This window comes from Nannobrachium achirus, assembly GCF_963921795.1.
Source record: "Nannobrachium achirus genome assembly, chromosome: 8".
Lineage (NCBI taxonomy): Eukaryota > Metazoa > Chordata > Actinopteri > Myctophiformes > Myctophidae > Nannobrachium > Nannobrachium achirus.
Window position 1 is genome coordinate 21,072,746 of NC_137817.1, and position 24,865 is coordinate 21,097,610.

Sequence of the window (24,865 nt, forward strand, 5' to 3'; positions counted from 1 at the left end):
ACTGATGTTTTGAAATATTTCGCTACCACAGTGGCTGTCTAGCCTATTCAAAACCATTTCTCCCCATTACATTTCCATTAAAGCTACAATCAGGCTCATTCAGGATCATTATATAACTGTTTACTGTCAAGATTCCAGGATGACCTCCCACTTGGGTAATGTCGCCCCCTGGCGATCATTCAGAGAAACTACTTCAGCTCCCGTACTAACGTAGGTAGGAAGGGCCTGTCACTCAAACCAGAGTGACCCGCCTCCAGGCTATAAAAGCCCCCGGAGGCGGAAGTAACATCCTCTTTTCACTCTCTGCGATATCACATTCAGATAAGTTGAAACTCAGCCTTATAATTTATTTCTTCGCTCTTTAGCCTAAAGCGGTGGCATAGGAAGTCGCCCACCGGCGAGTGTAGATTTAAACCCGTACCTAAGAATAATTATTCTTGTCCCGTCTTAAACCGACGGGTTTCTACTGCTTAACAAAGTAGTTTACCGCTTGTTCAGGCCTCTGCCTGATTCAAGCGTGAACTAGCATTAGCCGTTAGCTCTTTAGCTCGTCAGCTTTGTGTTAACGTTAGCTACACTGCTTACCGCTTGTTCAGGCCTTTGTCTGAATCAAGCGTGGCCTAGCTTTAGCCGTTAGCTTGTTAGCTTGTTAGCTCTGTTAACGTTAGCTACACTGCTTCGCCATGGATCCTCTGGCCCTTCTGCCGAGGCAATGTGACTACCCAGGCTGTCCAGGACTCATCGACGGACAGGATTTTCATCCTCTCTGTGCTAGCTGCATGGGCGTTGCACACGCCTTCTCTGCACTATGTCCTCAGGGGAGAGCAGGACCCTTCTGCGACATCTGCACGGCCTTCGACCACGATGTCCTGGTACACCGCCTCTACCTGGCTAGGGCAGGCCTCGGAGCCTGTGCTCCACCAGGTGGGTCTGCTGCTCTGAACCCCACAGCCCAGTCTTTCCTTCCCCAGGCGGCCCGCACCGTTGGTCAAGGTGCGGCGCTGCCTTCCGGAGCTCCGGTTGGCAAACAGCGCGCCACTCCAGGTCAAGATGGCGCCATGCTACTTGGAACACCGCCTGCCGCGCAGCCGACCGCAGCTAGCTCCACTGTCACTGGAGCTGGCGGGTCTGGCGAAGTCGCCGCTAAGAAGGCGACCAAGAAGGCTAACATCCCTCCAGTAGCCTTTACCCCTTCGGGCGCGGTGCCCAAAAAGAAGCGATCGGATGTGACCGTCGGGGACGTTCCCCTCAACGTGAGCATCAACAAAACAGTCCAGACCTTCAGGCGCGAGTCGGACCTGAGCTCTTGTCAGAGCGAGGGTTCGTGCTCGGAATACTCTGGGTACACGGACGAGGAGGAGGAGGATATAGTCGAGGACGATGGTTCTCGACTCACAGTCACGGTAAAAAACCCTACGGCTCCAGCAAGTCAACTGGACGCCGCAGGGTCCTCCCAGTCCTCCTCTGGCGCCGCTGCCCCTCCACCCGCCAGTCAAGCGGATGAAGCGGGAGCTGAGGACGTCGATTCTGCAATAGATTTGCTGGATCACCTGACAGTCTACATGAGAGCTCTTGCCAGAGTTGGAGAGGAGTTGCCACCTCCTCTCCCCTCTGATGAGGCCGAGGATGATGACGAAATGCCCGGGCAGGAGCCTTCGGTTCCCGCCCCGTATGTCCTCTCCAGGCTGCCGCTGGTGAAGGGATTCACCAAGGCTCTTCATTCCTCATGGAAGACTCATAAAGACCCCAGAAAGCTGTCCTTCTCTGTTTTGGAGGTGGTCGGAGGTGCGGAGGCAGGCATGTCCACCTGCCCCAACCTGGACCACCTGTTAGCGCAATCCTTTCTAGGCTCCGTCAGACCCCAGTATAAGGATGTGGGCACGGCTAAGTGCGGGCCGTTTGTCGGCCCCGTCGGCACCAACCCGCCGGGGTTCACTGTTCTGGAGGACAAGATGCAGTCGGACAGGGCTCGTAACGCCTACCGGTCCGCTGCTCTGGCTGCTAAGGACCTGAATCTAATCCAGCTCTTGCTCGCTTCCACCAAGGACCTGGTCAAAGGTCTGCCCACGGGGGAGCACACAGCTGAACTGAACACTTTATTTGACATCATGCTGAAGGTCAATTGGCATGCGGTTAAGTGGATGGGCAGGTCCATGGACTACAACCTCCAGTCTGAGAGAGCCCGCTGGCTCGACTATGTCGACCTCGAGCCTAAGAGGGACGTGGGCGAGAAGCCTCTAGGTCCTCGCGGGGAGATGTACAAGTCTCTCATTAACATGGAGAACAGTCCCACCACCCTCATGGGTGGGGGCTTGGAGCTGCTGCAGGGTAGAGTTACCTTCTTCAAGGCGGCTAAGGACATCGTCGAGTCCACTACAGTGCCTCAGGAGGAACCGCAGCAAGCTAGGAGGGTGTCCCGCTCCTCCCGCACCAGAGAGAGGGGCCGCTCTGCTTCTTATAAAAAGCACTCTTCTTCCTCCAGGGGAGCATCTGCAGCCAGGGCGCCTGACAAGCCCCGCAGCAAGGTTGTAGTTCCCGAACGTGCTCAGCAGCGCCGCACGTCCAGGGATAATAGGCAGCCGTCTTCTTTCCGCGGGGGCCGCGGCAGGGGACAGCGGAAATGACACTTTGAAGAGGGAGTTTGTGTCGGGGCGGGGGTCCGAGGTGTCTCTCGGTCCCCTTCCCCCCAAGCGAGAGCGTTTGTTTTCTGTACCCCGCGTCGGGGAAATGAAAATGCCAATGTTTATGCCTCCTGTATCGGGAATAAATATGTTGAAAGAGCAAAGTCTGCCTCTGTCCAACTCTCTCGTACTTGCACAGACGACCCCATTATGCATGTCTCCTGTAGAAATGTTGATGTCCCGTCAGGACTATCTAATCAATCACAGGCTTTATCATCAACCAGTAATGTTAATGTCAAACAATTATATGGTTCCTCATGCGCGCGAGTGGACTTTCCCTCGCGTGAGCGATGCTATGAATTCAACAATGAGTCAGAAATTCTGTCGGCCTACTATGAGCCCGTGTCAAGGGACAAGCATAAAGGCTTTAGAGCAGGAATTAAACGTAAAAGTTCCTCCCCTGTCAGGGGAGAATGCTTTAGTTGTGGGCGAATCTGCTTATCAGTCGAATCGTTTTGCTCTTCCTGTCTCTCTATCGAGCGAAAGCCGAACGCTTCCGGTTTCACCGGATACGGATTCGCTCGCTCCCCGCTTCCGGTCCAGCCGCCAAAAAGCTCCGCTAGTCAAGCGGTACAACCAGAAGGTGTTTCCGCCTTGCGGCCTATTGAACCCATGCGCTCCGCTTCCGGGTGTTCCGGATACGGATACGCAGGTCTCCCGCTTCCGGTCCGGCCGCCAAAAAGCTCCGCCGTCACGGAAGCACAGTGGTGGGGTTTCTCTCTCTCAAAACACGCTAGCACGCTGCGCGAGCCAGTGGAAGTTATGCAAACCGAGCCATTGGGTATTTCGAACGATAACCAAGGGTTACAGGTTACAGTTCGCGAATGTACCTCCGCTTTCAAGCAGGGTTATTCATACCAGGGCGCGTGGTTTAAAGGCAGATCTTTTGAGAGAGGAGATCAGCTCGTTGCTAAGCAAGGGTGCTATAGTGGAGCTGGACAGGACTCAATCCCGCCTGGGATTTTGGAGCCGTTATTTCCTGGTGCACAAGAAAGGGGGGGGGGCTACGTCCCATCCTGGACTTGAAGGCGCTAAACGTTTACCTGAAGAAATACGTTTTCAGGATGCTAACTGTACCCACCATGTTACGGTCGGTCAGGCAAGGGGATTTCCACTGTTCAGTGGACTTGAAGGATGCTTATCAGCACGTTCTGATTTATCCCCACACAGGAAATTTCTACGGTTCGCCTTCGAGGGTCGCCTGTACGAATATACAGTACTCCCTTTTGGTCTGTCACTGAGCCCGAGGGTTTTCGTGAAAGTGACCGACGCAGCCATCGCGCCGCTGAGACAGCAGGGCGTCAGGTTGGCTACGTACATCGACGATTGGATGATTTCAGCGAGCTCCGCCCACAAAGTGGCGCGTCACACACAAGTGGTTTTGGCTCACCTAAAGGCATTAGGTTTCATAGTCAACCACGACAAGAGCATGCTGACTCCAGCACGCCGTCTTACCTTCATTGGGGTCCTTCTGGACTCGTCCGTCATGTCGGCTCGTCTCTCAGAGGAGAGGGTGGACAGGTTTCGGAAATGCCTCAACTCCTTTCAAGTAGGCCAGGAGGTCACTTACAGGAGTTGCATGGTACTGACGGGAATGATGGCTTCCGCAGTACATCTGTTGCGGTTGGGCAGGTTTCATATGAGACCTTTTCAACGATGGATCCCGCCCTCCTTGAAGTACAAGAAGGTTACGGTTTCCCCTTCCTGCGCGATCGCCCTGTCTCCTTGGCGGGTGGAGGGGTTCCTCACCAGCGGAGTCTCGATTGGCGAGGTGGTTTCCCACAAGTCGATCACGACAGACGCCAGTCTCAGTGGGTGGGGAGCCACTTACGAGGGGCGCACAGCGCAGGGGCTTTGGCCTCTGGAGATGAGGAGTCGTCACATCAACTATTTGGAGTTGATGGCTATACTCCTGGCGCTCAAGCATTTCGAGCCTTGGATTTTGCATTGTCATGTTCTGGTCAGGACCGACAATACGACGGCCATGTTTTATGTCAACAAACAAGGAGGCCTGTCGTCGTTGCCACTGGATCGTCTGGCTCGAGAATTGACGGTTTGGTGCTTGTCGCGCCTCAAGTCAATCAGGGCCTTACACGTCCCGGGTCTCCTCAACAGCGGAGCAGATCTCCTGTCCAGGGGAGGGCCTCGCTACGAGGATTGGTCTCTCCACCCCAGGGTGGCGAGCCAGATTTTTCGCAAGTTCAGTCAGCCAGTGGCGGACCTGTTTGCGTCAGCGGAGAATACGAAGTGTCCGTTGTTCTTCGCGGTGAAGGGCAGTCCTCCCTTGGGGTTGGACGCCTTAGCGCACACGTGGCCGAGAGGTCTACTGTACGCGTTTCCCCCCTTCGATATGATCCGTCCCACTCTGGAGAGAGTCAGGAGGTTCGGTCTGGAGATGCTCCTGGTGGCTCCCTACAAGGGCACGTGGAGATCGGCGATCGCCCCTCTCCTTTGCGAACCGGGTTGGCAGCTGCCTCAGCGCAGGGATCTGTTGAGGCAGGCCAGAGGGGAGATATTCCACCAAGACCCGCAGGTCCTAGACCTGTGGGTTTGGCACGTGAAAGGTTAAACCTGCTGGCGGCCGGTTTTTCTTCTGAAGTGGTTGATACCATTCAGAGTGCTAAGGCGCCTTCGACGAGGGCGTCTTATGATGGAAGGTGGAATGCCTTTGAGGACTGGTGTGAGTCGCGTGTTCCGCCGGTGGTGGCTCATGTGGCGTCAGCCCAGAAAATTTTGGAATTTATGCAGGACCGCTTGAAAAGTGGTCTTGCGTTTTCTACCCTTAGGGGGTATCTGACGGCTATTAATGCCTGTCACCTGGGGGTGGCGGGCAAGGCACCTTCTAAAGTCCCGGAGGTCGTCAAGTTCATGCAAGGAGTTGAACGTTTGAGGCCGGTGACTAGGTCTTTGTTCCCAGTTTGGGATCTGCAGGTGGTTCTGGGGGGCCTATGTCAGGCTCCCTTTGAGCCGCTTGTAGGGATGCCTTTGAAATTTTTGAGTTTCAAGACGGCTCTTTTGCTGGCTTTGGCTACGGCTAAAAGAGTTGGTGACCTGCAAGCTCTCTCGGTGTCTTCGGAGTGCATGCAGTTTATGAACAATGACCTCAAGGTGTTGCTCAAGCCTCATCTTCAGTTTGTTCCTAAGAACATGGTGGTTCCTAGGGAGCCTGTAGTTCTTCTGGCTTTTCATCCTCCTCCGTTTGTCTCGGTGGAGGATGAGCGGCTGAATTGCCTGTGCCCTGTCAGGGCACTGAAGGCCTACTGTGACAGGACTGCTGGTTCTAGAGCTTCTTCTCAGCTCTTCGTGGGAATGGGCAATGTTCTTGTCAGAAAGCCGGTGTCTAGACCCACTCTTTCGAGGTGGATTGTGGATGCTATTAGGCTGGCTTACTCTAGTGCTGGCGTGGAAGTGCCGGTGGCGCTTAAAGCCCATAGTACTAGGGGTGTGGCTACTTCGTGGGCACTGGCAAAGGGAGTCTCCGTGCAGGAGATTTGTGTTTCGGCGAATTGGTCTTCGCCTTCTACCTTTGCAGCCTACTATCACCTGGATATCGAATCCTCTTCGCTAGCGCATTCGGTTCTGGGTGCTGCTGCCTCCTCTACGTCATAGAGGAGTCGGATCTTCCCCTCCCACAGGTGGGCATGTAGCCACCTGGGGTATTGTGGGGGGGACCCTGTGTTTTCCTTATTTAGTGTGTCTTACTTATAAGGCGGACTTGTCCTTTCATTTAGTTGAATGAGGCGGACTTCGGTCTGTCAGGGTCTCTCTCTATTTTCTCATTCCTTCACACCCAGGTCCGGTGGGCCTGGGACCTTCTGGGTGAGGGGTCACGCCCGTTTGGGCTGTGCTCACCTGTATGAGGGGTTTGTGGGGGTATGAGAGTAGGTTGTGGCTTAGAGGGGAGTTTAAGAATCCCAAGTGGGAGGTCATCCTGGAATCTTGACAGTAAACGGTAGGTTCCGTAGGGAACCATTGTTTACTTAGAGATGGAAGGATGACCTCCCACGTAATGCCCCTCTGTTTCACTGAATGTGGCAGAGAGTGGTATTAAGAGGATGTTACTTCCGCCTCCGGGGGCTTTTATAGCCTGGAGGCGGGTCACTCTGGTTTGAGTGACAGGCCCTTCCTACCTACGTTAGTACGGGAGCTGAAGTAGTTTCTCTGAATGATCGCCAGGGGGCGACATTACCCAAGTGGGAGGTCATCCTTCCATCTCTAAGTAAACAATGGTTCCGTACGGAACCTACCGTTACTTGGTAAAGCACTGTTCAGGATATGTGCATGATTTATCTGTGGATGGAGATTTCATGAGGTGAGTTGTCCTAAATTCCATAATTGCTTAAAATCAGTGCCAGTTCTCCTGGCTCATTTGCTCTTGGCAAGCAAATTGGCAAGGAGCAAATGAGATGTGCTTGGGAAATACGTTGTTTTACTTTAGTCAGACATCACAGCTTGGCACCAATAGAAAGTATGAGGATTCACACAGAATATGTGAGAGCGGAGAGAATAATGGTAATAAGCGGTGAAAAGAATATAGTGCAGTATGTGGCAATTCTTTCGTTATGAAAAAAAGCTCCCTAAACAGTGTGCATTGTTGCGTAAAAAGGCACTACACACGACATAACAGACTTAAATATAAATAATTATATTTCCATTTGGTGGAGAAAAAAAATCACAGGAGACCATACTGCAAAATCCTCAGCGTTCATTGCTGATCAGACCTACCTTGACTTCTATGAAGTCAGGCTGGCCGATGGCGATAAGCTCAGAGTATGCCAGCATCTCGTCCACGTTCCAGGCCTTCACCAGAGTCAGTCTGTACACGGTCCTCTGCCTCTGCAAGGAGGGATAGGTACAGGTGCAAAGTAGAGGCAAAGGGAGACAGACGGGTAAAAAGTCGGAATGGACAGGCCAAGCAAGGACAGATGAGAAAACAAAGTTAGGAGTAGGAGGGACGCAGCAATGGGGCAGGGAAGGTGTGAAGAAAATGGAAAACGGAGAAGAGAAATCAGTTGTAGATTACTGTACAGCTAATACTGTATCCTGTTAGAATCCAGACATTTAAAACAGAATTTGGAGTCTTAAAATGTTGTGTATGAAGATACATAAGCCCTATTATAAACAAGTTAATATGTCACAATGTGAAGTGTTGTGCCATAATGACATGCCAAAAATAGGGACAACATGTCAGGTTAGTGTGATTAAGACACATTTAGAATTTTATTAGATTCCGAACAAATACATAACATTGACGTAATGCAATATGTTAATGTGCAATGTATTTGCACTCTTTGGCAAAAGAGAGGCTAGGTAGGAAACTAGCTATAACATTATTATGACAAAACATATGAGCCGGGATGCAATTTACAATTCAAACACAGTGCCGTGGCAAGCTTCACTGAGTGCTGAGCCTGTACTTCAAGGATAATCTATCAAAGTCATGTTTGTCCTTCTTTAGGTTGTCTAAGTTTCAAATGACCTCAACTCTCCCATCTCTCTCTAAGTGAGGGAGAGACGAGAGAGAGGCACACACACACACACACACACACACACACACACACACACACACACACACACACACACACGAGAGAGATAGAGAGCAGCTGCTAAATCGGTAACTATTCATTAGAACTGTCTGACATAACAAACTATGATAAATCTAATGATGAAATCACATAAATATGACATAATATGACAACATCAACCACAGACTGCAAACTCTATTTGACAGTGCAATCAATCTGTCTGTAGTAGCCAGTGTCCTCTTAACTGCAGAGGTCTGGTGCTGTTGACATCCACACAAGGAGAGAAGGGACATTAACATATGAACAAGCTAGTTAGGAAGGCTAGCTACCTGTATGTAGTTGGACTTAAGGTCTTTGCACACTGCTGCGTTTTTTGGTCGAATATTGGAGCGAATTTCGGAGCACGTAAATAAAAAATCCAATCACACGTTATGTCAATCACGTTTGCACACTGCCGGCCGTTTCATATTTATTTTCAGACCAGGGTTGATTTTTTGCGATTTTCACAACAGTCGCCACTGGGTGCCTTGCTCTCACTCTCCTCTGCCTTTTTTTTTGGGCGGCTTTCGGATTTCCAGATTTGCAGGCTCATCATCCTTTGGCACAAGACTGAGACATCCATACACAAATTACATATAGTCCAACAACTGTATAGGCGTTTTTGTGCCTATAACATAATAATAAAAATAATCAAAATAGCACTAATGAAAGGTTAGATAATCTGTATGGATGTGTGTCAAAATGTTTGCCATGCCAATTCATCAGAAATAGACCTACAGTAGGAAGAAAAGAACAGATTCTCTCTCATTAGTGCATGATGTGTGTCATGCACTAAGGTGTATGTTCAAGAAGACCTTGTCCCTGGTTTTCTTATGGATTACATACAGCATGGTAATAACAGGCCAAATACTGTAAAGTGATAAGCCGTCATTGCATGGATGTACTGATTGTCTTATTGTGTTTAGCGTTTTGGATGTTTTGCCTCCACTTACAACGGCTGTGCCCACAGGAAAAAAAAAATGGCCTAATGTTTACCAACAGAAAAGGGGTCTATTGTCAGTGCACCTTATATTTTGCTCCAAAATATTTGCTGGTGCTACTAACGTTTTTAGTTGTGAGCACCAGTGTTACCAAGAATAAAAGTCAAACGTGAGCCTCTCATATACTGTACTGTACTGTATCATGAATCAAGCAACTTGGAATCACAGGTATACAGGTGCCAGACATGCAGACCTGTAGGCCTATGTTGTACAATATGTTGGTCCTGGTGGTTGCAACCCACTAGTTATACAGCCCTGGGTAGTCTCAACTAGAAAGATCGGAGATAAAACAATATTTCTAGTTGAGTCATCTCACACTTCTATTAGAATATATACATTTAGAAGCATGCATGTGGATTTTGGTGCATTTAGCCCTGTTGAGAGGGGGATAATAAATTGAACGGTGGAGGCAGGGAGGTGAAGCGTATCAAGCTGCCTCTACTTCACATTCGACAATGCATCAACCATCAATCCCTCAGAATGCTGGCATGTAGACCACGCAGAGGAGAGAGACAGAGACAAGGAGAATGTGGTCCAAATGGGAGCAGAGAGGTCTAAGTCGATCAGTCGATATGGAGGTGGAGTCCACCGGCAGAGGATTAAGGGGTACAATGGCCTCCACCCAAACCAAGCAGGTTCCGGTCTTTTATCCACAAAAGATTTACTGAAAATACGGTCCGCAAGGCTTCCATGTGACGTTCAGTAAGTTCGATTTTCAAAGACAAATATTATTTTATAACCATATCATAGTCCTCACTACAGTTGTTCCTATTCTCCAATGACTTTAACTGGAGTAATTTTACTCCAACTAATATAGCAACAGTAATGTTCTTTTTGTAATTATTCAACACAAACTTTCAATGTTTTATTATATACAATCATTTAACATGTCAATTTTTTGATAATTCACCAAATAAAGCGGTTAAAACTATTTTACAGCCTAATTTTATGTAGGAAGGGGCCAAATGCCTGAAGGGCGCTTTTTTTCTAGTATTGACGAGTCTTGGACAGGGTGAAATAAAGGCAATAAGAGAACCACAATCCATTAGCTGTGATTTACCTTTAGATGCTCAATCACAAACAACTCTTGCTGAGTGGTAATGAATTTGTCCATTGTTTACCAGAGTATTAAACAGGAGGTAACAAGCTCATTACATATGGCAATGAAATAAGCTTTCTCTGAAAGATTTTACAGCCCACTTCTTTTTCAAGGTTGTTAAGCCCGATGTGCCTGAGTGCCGTTTCCTCTCCCTTTCTGGCTTAGCTTTCGAGGAAATAGGATAACGTAGAGAATCGATTTACACACGCTGCCTGTTGGGCAGAAGCAGGCAGGGTTAGTGCTTATTCCTTCTGCCAACAAACGGGATATATAATACCTTAGAGGTGAATGGCTGCAATAAAGTAGGATGAATTGAGGACACAGGTCACAGAATTAGATCCACTAACTGAATAGATTACTTGGTCTGAAGGGAAATGTCAAAATGTTTAATGTTTGAAATAAAACTATGCAAGAAAACAGCCAGGTCATCTATCCACCTTGAATATCCAGTGGAAGATGATTGTTGTTAACCCACTAAAACCGGGAAAGCAGCCGTATCATTTTAGATTTTTTTGCATTGGCTATTCAGAAATAGTAGAAGTATAAGCTCACAGTGCATCTGCTATTTTTCTTCTTGAAAGTTTGAGAACTACAGATTTAGAAGGCCTTCGTAGAATCAGCCTCAGATCTTAATGGGTTTGTTACGCCCTTATATGGGGATCTTACAGATAAGGAATAAGCAAGGAGGTAAATGAATGATGCACACCATCAGCAACGCATTCTGATATACGCTTTCCGCAACTTCAAGTTGTATGACGGACGGACGGACGGACGGACGGACGGACGGACGGACGGACGGACATTTTTATGTTTGTGTCCTACAGACACTACCGAACGTACGTATATATGTTTATTATGTTATTATTGTTGTATATACTGTATGGCTGCGAGCTATTTAACAAAACTTGGGTGCTGGGCATAAAAATTATAACTGCGTTAGTTGTTAACCAGTAAGACACCTAAGGGCGAAAAAAGCGACCTCGCCCTAATCTGGCCAGTGATGTATATCGGACCAGGTACAGTAGATCTCCATATACTGTATGGGCATAAAAGGGACAGAGTCACAGTGTTGTGGACATCAGGGATCTCCATTCTCCATATGGGCATAAAAGGGATTTGGTTCCGCTGGCATCCCAGGGATCTTCATATCTCCATATATGGGCATAAAAGGGATTTGTTCCCCTAGCATCACAGGGATCTCCATATATGACAATAAAGGGGATTTGGTTCCCCTGACATCACAGTGATGTCAGAGCGTGAGAGTCAATCAACAAAAAAGACAAGCGTTACCCCAGATACGATCAAGATGTGACGGTTCTGATAGTAAATTGCGACCTATGGTCGCAACTAGCAATGAAACTTGCACGTTGCACCTTTTTGCGCTGGACATAAGATAGGGCCCTAAGTCTTGCTTACTTGAAAATACTTTTAGAATTCATTCTACTGCTGCACAATTAATAAAAACAACAACTTAATAATATTATATATTAAAAAGTGGCCTCCTGGTGTAGATAAAAGGCTTATGTGAAAAATGCAGGGCAGAGGTTTTTCCTTGGCATCTAGAGAGTGTGTGTGCAAAGTTTGAAAGTTGAAACACGTCACTTATTTAGAGTTTCAACATTGATATTAATGTGATGAAAGGCTTGCAGCTTACGAAAAGAAACTTTCTAGCAGAAAGAATCTGTCAGGTAAAAACATGAATCTCAGCACTATGAGGCTGATTTGAAAAATGTAAAGTGACATTTGTTCCTCGGCCTAGTAGGAATGTGCGTGCAAACTTTCAAGGCAATCAAACGCTGCGTTCACCATTTGAGGCATTTTGTTAAAAATGGACCACTCCTTGGCAATCAGAATGGAATATGAATAATCGGACAGATCCGTCTTGATCACATGACTGTAGAGATTGTACTGATTTGTGTGATTTCTTTTGACTAAATCTGTAGTAATATCAAAAAATGTGTTTTGCAAAAAATTGTGCTATAACTTTCGGCCATCTGGGAGTGTCTGTGCAGTTTCACGTCGATGGGTCAGCGGTGCTGGAAATTAGCTGTTCACAGACGGACGGACGGATAGACACACGGACGTACAGATGAAAGAGCAAGACGAACAACATGCCAGCAAGAGTATGACCAATTGATGTGACAGAAATTGCACCAAAGGGTATTCCTCAATTGCACCGCAAACATCCTTATTCACATTAATTTGTGGTTGCCGTGGCCAGCAAATGACTACTACATTATAAAGACAGATTGGCTTGATTTGCATTTACTGTAAGTAATCAAAGCCTATAATGACTGACTCCCCTTTGGGAGGACACACTGGCAACTGCTCTGTGAACACAATCATAACAGCTCTTGTTTACAGTGATGCTGATAAATACACATACAGAGGCAAATACAGAACAATGACTTCAGCCCAATTTAAAATATCATTGCGACCGTAGGTCGCATTTACTACCAAAACCTCCACGGGCTGTCTGTGCGTCAGTCAGTGAGTCCGTCACACTTTTGCCCTGCTCATATCTCCACAACCGTTGCCCCCATCCATGCCAAATTTTGCACACACACTCCTTGACTGCCAAACTACAACCTCCAAGGACCCCCGGAGCCCCAGGGACCCCCAGGTCCCTGGGGGACCCCCAGATGTAAAAAATGACCAAATGTGCTCACACGTCACACGTCACACTTTTTCCCTGCTTATATCTCCGCACCCGTTGACCCGATCCATGCAAGATTTTACACACACACTCCTTGCCTGCCAAACTACAACCTCCAAGGACCCCCAGAGCCCTAGGGACCCCCAGGTCCCTGGGGGACCCCCAGATGTAAAAAATGACCAAATGTGCAAAAATGACCAAATGACCACCCCAACGGGGCTGCTCACGGGGAATTCCCGGGGACCACCGACTCCTGGTGCTCCAGAACGGATGCAAAAGTGGTGGCGCCCCCAGTGGAGGACCCCCTGCCACTGCAACGCACATAAAATGCTGTAACTCGGGCTAGGAGCGTCCGGGAGAGCCGGGGCCGGTACCTATTCGTCCGCCAAGGCAAGGCGGAGACCCCACCCCTCATTTCTCACATGGCCCTATTCTAGCGCCACCTTCAGGCCGATTTTTAAAACACATTTTTGGACACTGCTCCTACAGTTTTTGCCCTAAAATCACGAATATCACTACACAGCATGTCTACACTCATGTCATCAACATGGATCAGGAAGATTTTGGAAAAACAAATTTTTGCCCTATTTGTGGAGATAAGCCACCTACGGTCGCTTATCTCCCGATTAGGGAGTCTTACTGGTCAATTACAGTAGTCTGGCAGCAGAGCTTAAAATTGTTTCGATGCCAATATCAGTATCAGAAATGCTTCTGATGCTACCCAAATGCTTGTATTGATTTCAGCTACAACAAATACTGTAGCGTTTTGCAAGAATGGATTACAAAAGACATCAAGACATTCCACACTGTGCAAAACACGACTGGTATGTTATTTGGAGTGTGACGTGTTTCAACATTGATATTAATGTGATGGGAGGTATGTGGCCTTGGGTGTGGTATCACAAGTCAAGTCCAGTTTCTATTTGCCCGTTTGACAGAGAGGCTTGCAACTTACAAAAATAAACCAAAAATGCAGGAAGGCATCCTCGGGAACAATGTTTTTCATTTTCAAGCATTATGAAAAGGCATAACTAAATCCAAGGATCATAAAACAACACAAACACAACTAAAATGACTCACTATCCAGTGACATATTCTTGATAATAGTACAGCATACAACATTTTAACCTGTGCTTGATTCCAACCATAACAATCTTAATGAGTAATTAGCGCAACCAACCCAATTGTAACAGATCACACTGGACTTGGACAGTGTGATCTGTTAGCTCCAGTTTTCCAACAGGAGTGAATGTGAGGAGGACTAACCTTCTCCCCCAGGGCCTTCAGGCTGCCCAGGAAGCGTGGCCAGAAGTCCCGGAAAAGTGGCCGGTCAATCTTCTTCAGGCTGTCCTTGGTGCTGGCATCCACACTCACGTACAGCTGGGTGACTGGCACCAAGGTCCTGAAGAAAATAAGGACTTTGGTTGAACTGAATCATTATTCAGTTAAGACACAGCATAACTAGTGATACTGTCAGACAGAGGCAAGGTAAATACATGTAGACACACAGGAAAACATTTTGCTGTATGAAGGTGACTACAAGAACTAAGTGATGGAACCCATGGGAGGAGCAAGCATTACTTGTGGAAATGTTTAGATACAACGTCAAAAGAGTAATTCATTAGATAGGTAACACAACGTCAGCAGTTTTTACGATGTACCTCCTACTTCACAACATTGTTGCACCTTAACCCATTTAGGCCTGACCTAGGTTTTCTGAAAAAAGTCAAATGTTATTCAAACATTTCAAAAACAAATATGTTGCTACAGTACATACTGCACATGTACTGTACTACCCTAAAATGTGTTCCCGGCCTGAAAGGGGAGAGTGACTTAAGATAGTGCTGCAATTCCACAGATAGACAGACACACAGCGACCTTAACGACACCAATAGCGAGCGAGGTTATATAACAATGACATGTTCAACAAAAATCACACCCGTGTGAACTGAGCGGTGGAGGCTGTGCACTGCTGGGTGAGTGGAGCAGGGGTTGAGGTATATGGGTAAAATACATGCATTGCAAGGTTGCTCAACAGTGTGGGTGTGTGTGTGTGTGTGTGTGTGTGTGTGTGTGTGTGTGTGTGAGGGTGACCTGCTGACCCCCCTCCCCCCTTTGTGTGTGTGTGTGTGTGTGTGTGTGTGTGTGTGTGTGTGTGTGTGTGTGTGTGTGTGTGTGTGTGTGTGTGTGTGTGTGTGTGTTGCAGATTGATGCTCAGGCTAGACTCAACTGCACCCTCTCTGGTCACCCAGGGTACTCAGGCTACATACACACATACATACACACATACATACACGGATACACACACGGCCACGCTATGGAGCGGTCGACCACCGCTCAAAAATAGTTAAAGACTGCAGCAACGCACAGAATGCCTTTAGAAAATCAAGAGAGAGAGAGAGAGAGCTCTAAAAATCCCACCCATGTGGACTGAGCGGTGGAACTTGCGCGTGCATGCGTGCGTGTGCATGCGCGTGTGTGTGTGTGTGTGTGTGTGTGTGTGTGTGTGTGTGTGTGTGTGTGTGTGTGTGTGTGTGTGTGTGTGTGTGAGTGTGGTCAGTAGAGGTATTTGCAGGCTACATGTATTGTAGGCTACATACAGACACGCATACATACATACATAGAGACACGCATACACACAGCTCCGTATAGGAGTGGTGTGACCACCGCTCAAAAAGTGACATATATGTGACAGTGCACTGAAACTGTATATGCCAGCTACAACAAAAAGAGAATGCCCTGCTATAGATGCTGCCATTCCAACATGAAATACAAGTTCAAACATTGAATCAAGTAAGAACACACAGCTATTTACAAGCTAGTTTTAAAACCAAAAACTACTATCTGTGCTCAGCATTTGGGGTATATTGTTAGGATGCGTATAAAAGATTCAGGAGAGACTAAAAAAAGACAAGCAATAACTTTGTGCAGTGAGAAAGTGGCAATAAAGGGTACTTTTTACAATCTGACTGAAAACCGGCGAGAATTTAGGTACATCTAGTGAATAGCCCTGGGTGTGTGTCTGCGCATGCACACGCACGCACACACAGACCTTCTTATCACAAGTGAGGACTTGAGAGTTTCCAATCAAAGTAATGTCTGGGGCGTCAGACTCAATAAATTCTGACAGCTCGTCTCTGACTAGATGTCCTTGCCTTTGCCTGTTCTGATGGCCCAGGGACAGTCAGCATATTATGACAGCTGAGGCAGCCAAAGATATTGTGACACAGCAGGCAGACATGACCCACCATGAGGTGCGAAGCATATGCTCAGATTATAGGTCAAAAGCCTGCATCGTGACAGTGTAGATTGGCTATTTTCAGTGAGCAATAAATGAGTGAGTATAAATTAAGCAACACAGCATGATGGATCTGAAAGCCAGGTGGATATCAAAGCTTGGAACGTGAAACGCATTGTTTTCCTGCTGGGCTAGAAGTCAAGTGTTGATCTGGTATGTTCTAGAATACATAGTGACTCCTTGGCCTTTCATTTGTATAAAAAATAGTCGCATTTATAGATACGATTAATAATGGAACTAATTATAAATTATACAGGACATTTTAATCCAGGATAGAGGAAAATAGTTCAAATATATATATATATATTAACTCATTCTCTGCCAAGTTCAACTTGCCTGTGCAATAGAACTGCCAAGGATTTCTGACGATTTCACTCATCTTGGAGGGACAATTGCGCATTGATGTTGAGGCATAAAATAACAAAACAAAGGCCTATTGGAAAGGCCTATTCGTGTGCTTTCCAGTGGTCCAAACCATACGTTTCAAACATGTTCGCTTATCTCAGAAAGTGGAAAAGTAAGGGCATGGTATGGGGTCTTCACAGGCTGCTGAGAAGACATTTTGAGTAAAAGCATGTTTTAGTTTTGAAAATGGAATAACTTATGAATAAAATATGATTGCTATTATAAACTATACCTTGCTGGAAAGGCAAATTCGTGCTCTTTCCAACGCTCTAAACCATACGTTTCAAACATGTTTGCTGATCTCGTAAGGTGGAAAAGTATAGGGTATGGTATGGCGAAAAAACGGCTTCTGAGAAGAGTTTTTTTTTGGGGGGAAAATTGAATAAATATGAAGGAGCTATGAATACTATATAAACTATACCTCTCTGGAAAGATGAAGTCGCCTTCTTTCCAGTGCTCCCATCCAGATGTTTCAAACATGTTCTGTTGTTTAGAAAATTGGCCATGTATCACCCAAAACACCTCTAGGAACAAACTGAATACATGTTTTAGTAAAGTAGACTCTCGATCAGAACTCCTTTCTGCCTTTTATTTTTGGCTTCAGTGATGCAGAAGATATTTACAGTGTTTTCAAACAAAAGGGAAAAATAACAATGAATAAAAAATAAAGTGATTTTACAGACTTCAAGTGCATTCACAGTTCTCAATAGTGCTTTTTGAAATTACAAAAACAAGTGTTCTCATTCTCTCAGTAGTGGTTCAAGTAAATGACAATGAATAAAGGAACATTTCAACCCCCCCCCTCTGTAGTGGTTTTCAAGTTAACTACAAAATATGAACATTCCACGCCTTTTCAGTAGTGGTTCAAGTAAATGGCAATGACAAAAGGAACATTTCCCACCCTTTCAGTAGTGCTTCAAGTAAATGACAAAGAATAAAAAGTTCAGTTCTCACGTTCGCTGAGGGTTTCAAATGAAATAAAATAAAAATGTCAGGAACAGAAGAGCTGGGCAGTGAATCCACTGGCTCAGAAGCTGAAAAACACAATATAAAAAATAGGCTAGTTATAGTTTTTGCAAGGTAATATTGTGCACAAAATCAGTAGGCCTACATTGTTTCCATCCCCATCATGTCTCAATGTATGCATTTTGACACTTAGAATGAATGAAGACTTTTACAGTTGCTATGTGGATGTTTGGATTTTTAGATGGATAAAAGCATTGAACACAGATACAATAAATGTAGGCCATCTGTAACAAAAATAACCGTACCTTGACTAAAGCCAACCAATGATTCGCTGTCACCTGCAGATGGACCTGGCTCCTCACACTCAAGTGTCTAGATTGATCACAAAGAAACAAAGCACACAGATTTAGTACAAAACTAAACTGCAACATGCGTGCACACCCACACAGTGGCGCTCTCGCTCAATCTCTCTCTAGAGAAAGATCCACAATACATGTGGGCATACATTGTATATACTGTTTGTTCAGACTTACTGTTTTCTTTTTTGTTTTTCTTTACATATCTACTGCATAGTACTGTGTTCTATTTGTCTGTCATTCAATGTTATATGAGATACTTCAATGGTTTCCAGTGGAAATAAGCTTAGTCTTTTCATGGATAACCTTTTAGTAGACCTTGTACCAGTGAACTGTACCGTCATGAAACTGTACCTTTTCCTATGCAAACTTCTAATAAAGTCTTCAATCAATCAATACATGAGGAAAAACAATGCTGCCATTCGTTCCAAAAGCCATGTAACTATACAAATGCCACAATGTTTGGGCTCATTGCGCGCAGATCAGAGTGGGTATGGCAGGGGTATGCAGCTGCCATACCTTGGCTACAGAGGTAAATAATAAAAATGTAGGCTCTACTTTTCATCGTGCCTGTTGCTAAGGTATGGCAACATGACTGGTGTCTTGCACGCGTGCCCTGCACGCGCGCGTGCAAGACACCAGTCATGTTGCCATACTTTAGCTTGTTCTGAACTGACGCCACTGGGAGAGATGCACTCACTCCGTATGCAGAACACAGCGATCACATACAGTACAGAGAGAGAGAGAGAGACTGAAACACGATACAAATGCTGTTCCCCCCTTCTGATTTACCAAAGTCATGATTTACACAAAATGAACATTTGTATTTTATTCTAGAGCAACGAGCGCGCGCGCACACGCAACCTCAACTAGGCAACACAACGAGGAGCACAGATCCGTTGGGAAAGGCCTGGCGTTGTTTGCCAACGTGTTTGGGCTCATTGCGCGCAGATCAGAGTGGGTATGGCAGGGGTATGCAGCTGCCCGATCACATACAGTACAGAGAGAGAGAGAGACTCAAACACGATACAAATACAAATAAAATGCTTCGTACCACTGGTGTTGGCAGCATCCCTACGGCTCCATGTCGCCGTGGTCCGTCTCTTCCGAGTCGTAGGAACTTTCAGCCAGATCCCTGAACGCAGTGACTCTCAGGCTGCGTCTAAGACCTGGAGTCGCTGCCATCGGTCTCCACTCTCCACTGCAGCAGCCGCGGGTGCCACAGGGCGCTGGCTTCTTCTTGGGCGCTGCGCTTCTGGAGCCGCCTGGACAGCAGGGTCGGCGACGCGTCGATCAGTTGTGTGAACATAATCGGCACCCGATTGTGCATTGAAGATGGAAGGTTTAGGAGGATTGTTCAAGTGAGCTGAATCAAACTCGTTCACGCCATGGCCAGAGCCCTAGAGTTGCGTCACTCCCGTTCACTTCATGGGGCCAGGTCTTCTACGCACACATCTATTGGCGTATAGTGACAAACGGCGAACCGGAAGTTTACAAAATGCATTGAAGTCTATGAGGTGTAAAGTGACAATGAACCACGTGACCAGCGCTGTTTCTGACCCCGCGGTGACACCACTCTCTGATTATACTGCTCTGGCCATGGCCAAGCATGCCTGCAGGGAGAAAAAAAAGAGGAGAAACCGATCGCTAACGGTCTGTTTGAGCGACCGTCATGTTTCAGGGTTTATGGATTATAAACTATCAGGTAAGGCTATGTTTTACAACCATTTATACAGCGATCTGTCTGTGTTGTTGTTGTTGTTGTTACTTTTGGCACTGAATTGAAATGATGTTGTACTGTCTGAAACAGAAAGCGGACTGGTATCTGCTTGCTGGATTGCTATAGTGTGTGTGTGTGTGTGTGTGTGTGTGTGTGTGTGGGGACATCACGATAGTTTTTCACTTCGACGTGCTGTGTTAGTTGTGTGAACATATCGGCAATGTTTTACAACCATTTATACAGCGATCTGTCTGTGTGTTGTTGTTACTTTTTTTTTGTCTGAGAAGGGTAGAGAGAGGTTTTGAATGTTGTACTGAAACAGACAGCGGACCACCCAGCTGATTGGCTGGCACACACACACACACACACACACACACACACACACACACACACACACACACACACACTAGCACGCCCACACACAAGCCACGGCTTTCTGGTTACCCGTCTCGCTCTCATTGTATAATTGGTTTCAGGTTTCTGAGAAGAGGTTTTTCTTTTTGGACAATTTAATGATGTTTAATTTCATGTGAGGCTGTGCACTTTTGTTTAATGTTGTAAAAAACACTGTCAGACTTTGAGGAAGTGTATCATATGTTGTGAGAGGCTGGATAAGGCTGAGATCTTTTGTGTACAGTATGTACAGTAAAAGACGTCCAGAAGACGTCTGGCACCGACATCCCCAGGGGAAAAGACGTTCTGAGGACGTTTAGCAGGGAGTGAGTTAAGTCTAAATTAAGTAAAAACATAATTGCGATTTGACAAAGCCTCTTTTAGTTTTTTGCCTCTTAAGCCTAGATGATGAGGAAGTCCTTAGGCTAACTCTAAGCTCACTTCAGACAAGTAGGATAAGTCTTTAATGTAGCAAAATAAAAACTTTCCAAAACGTCATTCTAAGGACGTCAACAGGTTTCGACCCATGTATTTCTTCCTCAGGGTGTGAATAGAAGCCTGCTCATTATGGCTCATGTAAAGGACATGTGCAGTGCTTGTCTTGATGAGTTCAGTTATAATGTTAAATGACCTTGACAATGATGAAATGTATTTACCAACGAAATGATCATTTCAAAACAGAGTAACAAATTACTATTCGCATGCAGTATATGGCTGTTGTTGTCTCTGTCTGTTCACAATAATATGGCCATATACAGACAGGTTCAGAGACAGTTTACTGAGATAATATTCCATCCACCACAGCTTGCCAACTCGAACGGTGCGCTTACCGACAGCTTGCCAACCCGAACGGTGCGCTTACCAACATGTGACCCGCCTAGTGGCTCACTCGCTTGGGTACACCTCATGTTTCACAAGCCCCAAATCCTTGCCGTTAGCCCACCTGCCTTGCTCTAAAGCGATGAAAAAAATCATGCATTTGTTGGGAAAGATTGTACATATGCAGTGAACCAAAACGTGCTCCCAAGAACCTTTCCTTGGCAATGGCATAGATTCATACACCCAAGTAGTGACTTAGCCTGGATTGACTCATAATGTGGCCATGCTGGTAAGCATTGTTAGACAGTTATAATATCCTCAGTGTTAATTTGGTAAAAATGTGTACACACTCACTAATTTTATTGTGTAGTTATACAGTAGGTGTGTGTTTTAATGTGACTAATCTGAGCGTTCGATTTCACTTTCACAGCTGTAGTAGTGTGTGTTTACTTGTCTATCCTCGCTCTCTCCCCCCAGATACCGCCCTTCCCCTTCCCCCTTGGTGAGCTACAGGGAGTGAGCGACTGAGCAGACCATGCTCAATCAACTCATCAGGGCTTGACTGTGAAAAACCTGGGGATTGAGAAGAGCACACAGGGACACTGGGCCATTCAGCAGTGGAGCTGCTGTCAATCTGCTATAACCATACTTCCATTCTTTTCATGAGAGTGTGTATTTATGTTGTATGTCTAACAATAAAAGCACAAAAATAACTTAGAGAACAAAAGAAGCAAGACAAACTAATCCTCAAGTCTTCCATCACCTCATCAGACCCCACCTTCCGCACGCACGCACGCACGCACACACACACACACACACACACACACACACACACACACACACACACACACACACACACACACACACACACACACACACACACACACACACACACACACACACACACACACACACACACACACACACACACACAATAAAAGCACAAAAATAACTTAAAGAACAAAAGAAGCCAGCCAAAACAAACTAATCCTCAAGTCCATCACCTCATCAGACCCCACCTTCCAACCATGAAAGCAGTTAGGATAAATGAAGGCTTGTGTCCTCCTGTGCCATATGCCATCCAGCAACTTGGCATATGAGGTGAGCCAACTACTACAGACAATAAATGTCTCAACTTGGCCGATTTTGCACCCAAACTCAAATTTTGATTCAAGTTGAGGACATAATAAACATGATGTTGGAGTATGTTCTCTTCTGTGTCCGTATCAGAATTCCTTTATTTAACAACTCTTTCCATAAAATCTGAGCTTTGTTCATTTTAAATGTAAGGTGCATTTGTTGGGAAAGATTTCACATATGCAGTGAACCAAAACATGTGCTCCAAAGAACTTTTCCTTGGGAATGGCATAAATTCATACACCCAAGTTGTGACATAGCCTGGATTGACTCATAATGTGGCCATGCTGGTAAGTATTGTTACACAGTTATAACTGACTCAGTGTTCATTTGGTAAAATATTGACACTACTCACACGCCTATAGTACTTGACTTTGTTTGAGTTGAGGTCAGTATCCTGGGGAGACCTCTTGGGTATGTCTACACAGGAGGTGAACATATTTATATAGATATAATCATGTGGTGTGATTACATACATAAAGTCAATACAAAAGCATTGCAAATAATACTGTAAGTGAACTGGGTGACACAGATGTGTGCATCAATCAGATATTTTGTTTTGGTATTTAGCTATTTTTGTCTTCCTAAGTAGTTTGAATAATGTGGTGCACAAAATACAACATTACTTCCCTTCCCACAAGGACACCGAACACTCTCTTCTTATTGTGCAGCACAAAATAAAAGAGCATGTGTGCTTCTGTGTCTGTGAAGGTTCATCAGTGCACACAAAGCTCTACCAGGTTAGAATGGCTTTTATGTATTTTTCATATAATATTTCTTAGGTGGACAAGATGATCTACTGTACTTCAAGGACCTATGCCTGTTCTGAATTGCAGTCAGCAGAAGGAGAAATTGGTGACAGGCAGTCAGCCACTGTGTGACGATTTGCAAAGTTATTTGTGAGCTTGTAAGGCTCTGTACAGCTCAGACCTGGATTTGAAGATAGAGTGCAATGAAAATCACAATAGTAAGCAATTTTTTCAGCCTGTGTGTCTGTGTTCGGGACTAAACTCGCAAACCGCTGGACCAATGAGAACAGAAGGTTTTGCCTGCTGCCAAAACGTTAAAAAATAAAAATAATAGACACTCCCTGAAAGTGTTTCCAATCCGTCAATGAAAAATACTAAGATGAAAATGAAAAAGGGGCAAAAAAAAACCCTGATATACACACAGCATTTAACTGCATGTTGTGCCCCTACCTGATTTCCTCGGGGAACTGTGCATTGGTGACGAGGAAGCTGGAGATGCGATGGGTGTGAAGCAGGCGGAGGAAGGCATTGATTTCAGGATACATGATTGGCTCCCCCACCAGGGACAGGGCACAGTGTTTGACAGCCATGCCTTCCTCATAGCGTTCTGGGAGCACTCCAGGAACACCTGGAGACAGAAAGGTCAGAGGTCAAATACAGGTAAATTTGACACAGATTCTATAAATTGACAATGTGACACTTATAGTAGTAGTAGTATTGTGTGCAGCAAAAGTTAGTCGGTCTGTCAGTCAGTCAGTCAGTCAGTCAGTCAGTCAGTCAGTCAGTGAGTGAAAGTGTCCTTTGCGTATCTTGAGAACTGGCCGACCAATGAACATCAAACTCAGTGTGCGTGTCACCATGGACTCAAGGGAATTATATGGTGCCAGTGTGAAGTCTGTGAGATCACAGGCAGACAGTCGGGTACAAGGGGTGATCTGAAAATAAATTGCGATTTTATTTTTTGCACGCGTGTGTGTGCATGCATATCTCTCCTTCATGTATCTTGAGGAGTTGAGGACTGACCAAATGCGGTGTGTGTAGGTCCCGAGGGAGTGTTGTGCCCAGTGTGAAGTCGGCCGGATCGGCAGTTGTCAAGAAGTGAAAACCAATATGCCCATATATGGGGACAATGTACATACAGTAAATGAGATCTCTTCGCCTGTCTGTCTTGCTGTGTCCCTTTATGCCCATATAATAGAGATCCCCGATGACATCAATTTGACGCCATCTTTCAACGGGTGAAACAGGTACAACGGGTATTGAATGAGAGGAGGGGAATACGTTCCCTACGGGCATTGTTCTCAACAGGCATCGGCCAAGTTTCAAATAGTCACCTCATCATGCGAAAGATCAGAACAGCCATGTTTATATGTGGAAGCACAAGTGCACAGAATTTATAAAAAACGAAATAATAGAAACGAAAGTTTGCATTAGAGAATGGGAGAACAGAGGGTAGATGAGAAGCGAACAGAGGATAGAGAGCTAACACTTCCTTAACTCCTAAAATAAAACCTCTTTGTTTTGGGAGGCTGGCCCACTCCCTCTCTCCTTCCCTGCATCTTGCTCTGCTTTTGCAGTGGGTGGTCTAGGTCTCTCTAGCACCCACTGCACTGATTACAGTAGATCTACTTGGCAAGGCCTGCTGGCTGCTGTTAAAATGTGCTCATCAACACAAATCCTACCAGCTGAGTGTGTAACCCATCACACATTCCGCAGCCTTCAGCCTGCTCCAGGAGGCGTGGGCGAAAGATGTCTATTACAAAAACAGAGGATGGAGTCCAAAAATACATGTAGTCAAGCTATAAATTGCACTGAGACCACTGCATTGCTGGTTTGAATGAAGTTATTCAGTTAAAGGAGCTATAGCCAACTTTTTCATATTAGGGCCGACACTTTGTTTACATCCTAGTCTATAGACTAGAATGTAAACAAAGTGTCGGTCTGACAATGGCCAAAATGATTATTTTATCATTATTTTACGCTTTTTGTGGTCATTTTTGAATAGAAACACATATATGAAG

The 24,865-nt window shown here is 45.8% G+C and overlaps 1 protein-coding gene across 2 annotated transcripts in view; it reads right to left on the reverse strand.

Annotated features, from left to right (window-relative positions):
• Positions 1-24,865, reverse strand: part of tyw1 (tRNA-yW synthesizing protein 1 homolog) — a 78,529-nt gene that overhangs the window by 22,998 nt on the left and 30,666 nt on the right. For both annotated transcript variants that reach the window (XM_080731305.1, XM_080731306.1), the window contains 3 exons: positions 23,295-23,472; positions 14,268-14,403; positions 7,407-7,517 (listed from right to left, as the gene is read on the reverse strand). In XM_080731305.1, the coding sequence (XP_080587431.1) occupies positions 7,407-7,517; positions 14,268-14,403; positions 23,295-23,472 (425 nt within the window). The remainder of the gene's footprint in view (positions 1-7,406; positions 7,518-14,267; positions 14,404-23,294; positions 23,473-24,865) is intronic.